Source organism: Mus caroli, unplaced genomic scaffold (genome assembly GCF_978045245.1).
Source record: "Mus caroli unplaced genomic scaffold, Mus_caroli_1 scaffold_13, whole genome shotgun sequence".
NCBI classification, from domain to species: Eukaryota; Metazoa; Chordata; class Mammalia; order Rodentia; family Muridae; genus Mus; species Mus caroli.
Genome location: NW_028227268.1, coordinates 21,426,312 through 21,428,842, shown reverse-complemented (window position 1 = coordinate 21,428,842; position 2,531 = coordinate 21,426,312). Strand labels below are relative to the sequence as shown.

The window sequence follows — 2,531 nt, the reverse complement described above, 5'->3', positions numbered from 1 at the left end:
CTCATTTTAGCTGACTACATTGGCAAGGTCTCTTCCTAAATGCTGGGGGTGGGGTGGGATGGGTTAATATTGCAGCGTGTGAATTTGGGGGAAGCACACTTCAACCTGCAATGGGCACCTTTGGCTGGAGCAGGAGACAAATCTTTGCCCATTCTCTGCTTAAAACCATCCCCAGACTTCCCATTCTATACAACAAGGTGCAACATCTGCTGCTCCTATACAATGGCTGCACAAACTTACCCACCTCCTTCCCAGTGTGGCATTGCTCACACGCCACGGTACAGTGGACCACACTAGGGATGCTCTGGGAGGCTCCTCATGAAAGCTCAGATGCCTTGCTTCTTCTGCAGCCTTACATCCAGCCCTTGCCAGGTGGACTCTGCCCTTGAGCGACTTTCCTGGACCTCTCTGTATAGGTCCCTATTATAAAACAGTGGGGGCTGAGGATGTAGCAGTCGATAGAGTGATTGCTTAATTAATATATTTGAAGCTCCGGGATCAGTCCTCCAGCATTTGCATAAAGGAGGCGTGGTGGAGCACACTTGCAATATCAACACCACCGGGGAAATAGAGGGTAGTAAGATCAGGTCATTTAAGTTTAAGGTCATGCTGATCTTCCCAGGGCAACCGAGGATACCCTGTTTCTAAATAAACACCCTGTTTCTAAATAAATAAAGTGGGTAGTAGAACAACATGAGAGCACATCGGTACCTCATTTCCACCCTCCCAAATGTGTAGCACACACCCCAGGACTCTGCAAGGTTCCTAGCTGGGTTCTTCCCGACCAAATAAGTATTTGCAATGAGAAACACAAGCTGCTTCCAGGCCCTAGACTCGTCACAATTCTCAAGATGCTTTCCTGCCCCCTGGAGGCCTGAACTTGACACACAGAAACAGATTAGTCATATCAACAGAGAATCGTCTTTATTGCCATTTACCTAGAGACTGACAGCGGCGAGCAGAGGGGGAAGTTTGGATCAGGACAAGGATAGAAGATGGGTTCAGACTCCAGACCCTCCCCGGGGTGCTAAAGCGGTGGTAGTTACGGTCGGACAGCCGCGACCAGAGCAGGGATGTGGCTCTAGCTCTGCGCCTGCGCGGCGGCCCATGGTCAGGATGCCAGCTGCGTGGTTGCCGTTGGCCTGAAGGAGACGCTGCAGCCGTCCCTGGAGGCCTGGGGGTCCAGGCCGCCGCTTTCCCAGAGTCAGGATACCCGCAGCGTGGTTGCCAGCTCCGTGCAACAGTTCGTAGAGACGGCAGGAACACGTCTTCTGGCGACAGCAGTCGGGCAGAGGCTGTGCGTCCACCCCAAGCGACAGCAGCGCCGGCGGCAGCAGTAGCAGCAGCAGCAGCGTCACGGCGGCCCAGGGAACCTAAAGGGGGACAGAGACAAGGGTTTCACTCCACACAGCCAGTTGGCTCTGAACCTCTTGTTGCCGGAGATCCTGTTAGGCTGTCACTGGGTTTCCTGCGGCTGGCTCCTTTGTCAATTCATCCTTCAATACACAACTGAGCCTTATCTTCTTCGAAACCCTCATAGGCTTCTCTGGGGTTTGTCCTGTGCAAACATATTTAAAAGCTTGACCCTCCACCCGCAGACAGGTGTGTCTAAGTCTGTCTGCACCAAACTTACTAGCCCTTCCTTCCACACACAGCAGGTTTGTTCCTTTGACGGGGAAACTGTACATTGTGGCTTTGATCTAGTTTCTCACCCTCTTGGGATAGCCCTTCCTCATCTACAAACCAGGCATAAAATCATCCCTACTACCCTGTTGAGTGCAAGACATAACTGACAAGCACAGAGAACATCGGGAATACAAGAACTCATTAAACGTGAGCTCCCACACAATGGCATACCTAGTGTTAACCGAGGAGGCAGATTGCCAAGAACCCACCCATACTCCTCCCTAGGTGCTACACATTAGAAAGATCATATGAGCCCAGTCCTCGGCAAGCACTATCATGGCCTCAGTAGTTTGATGATTATGTTCCTGTTTCTAGCTCTTTACCTTTGTAGAAGGAAAGTTCATGGTGCCTGGAGCTCAGGGAAAAGTAATCTGGAGAGATGGTCTCTTCAGTGCAGTGGTCCAAATACCCAAGAAGTCTGAGGCCGTCGTCTTCAGTGGCTCGCTTCCAGGGGCCAGGGGTTTATAATGCTCTGAGGTGTGTGTGCGGGGGAGACATGAGTATGTGCGTCCACCTTAAGCCAGACAAAAGCATGTCTAAGATTAGCATCTTGCAGGGGAACCGTTTCCAGGTTGGACCCAAAGAATGGCCGCCCTGTCCCTGGTCCCCAGCTTGTCTGTCTGCCTGTTCCTTGGAGATAGGGCAGTTTCTGAGTACTAATGAGGTTACCTTGCACCCAGGAATCTAAGTTCACAAAAGAGGCCTTGGCTGGGACACTCGCAGGAGACAATGGGGGAGGGGACAGTTGCTAATTAGGGGCAGAAATGGCAGTCTGAGAATCATTGTCTATGGTATGTTGAAGGTAAGGAGGGTGCCTGGGTGGCATGCCCTCTCACCCCCACTGA

At 51.8% G+C, this 2,531-nt stretch overlaps 1 protein-coding gene across 1 annotated transcript; it reads right to left on the bottom strand.

The window, feature by feature from the left end:
* Positions 1 to 926: 926 nt before the first annotated feature.
* Positions 927 to 2,107, bottom strand: Hcrt (hypocretin neuropeptide precursor). The gene is made up of 2 exons (XM_021178464.2): positions 2,010 to 2,107; positions 927 to 1,373 (listed from the first exon to the last, which is right to left on the bottom strand). Exons 1-2 carry the CDS (start codon positions 2,028 to 2,030, stop codon positions 1,002 to 1,004), a joined length of 393 nt encoding a protein of 130 aa, XP_021034123.1. The 5' UTR covers positions 2,031 to 2,107; the 3' UTR covers positions 927 to 1,001.
* Between the last annotated feature and the right edge of the window lie 424 nt (positions 2,108 to 2,531).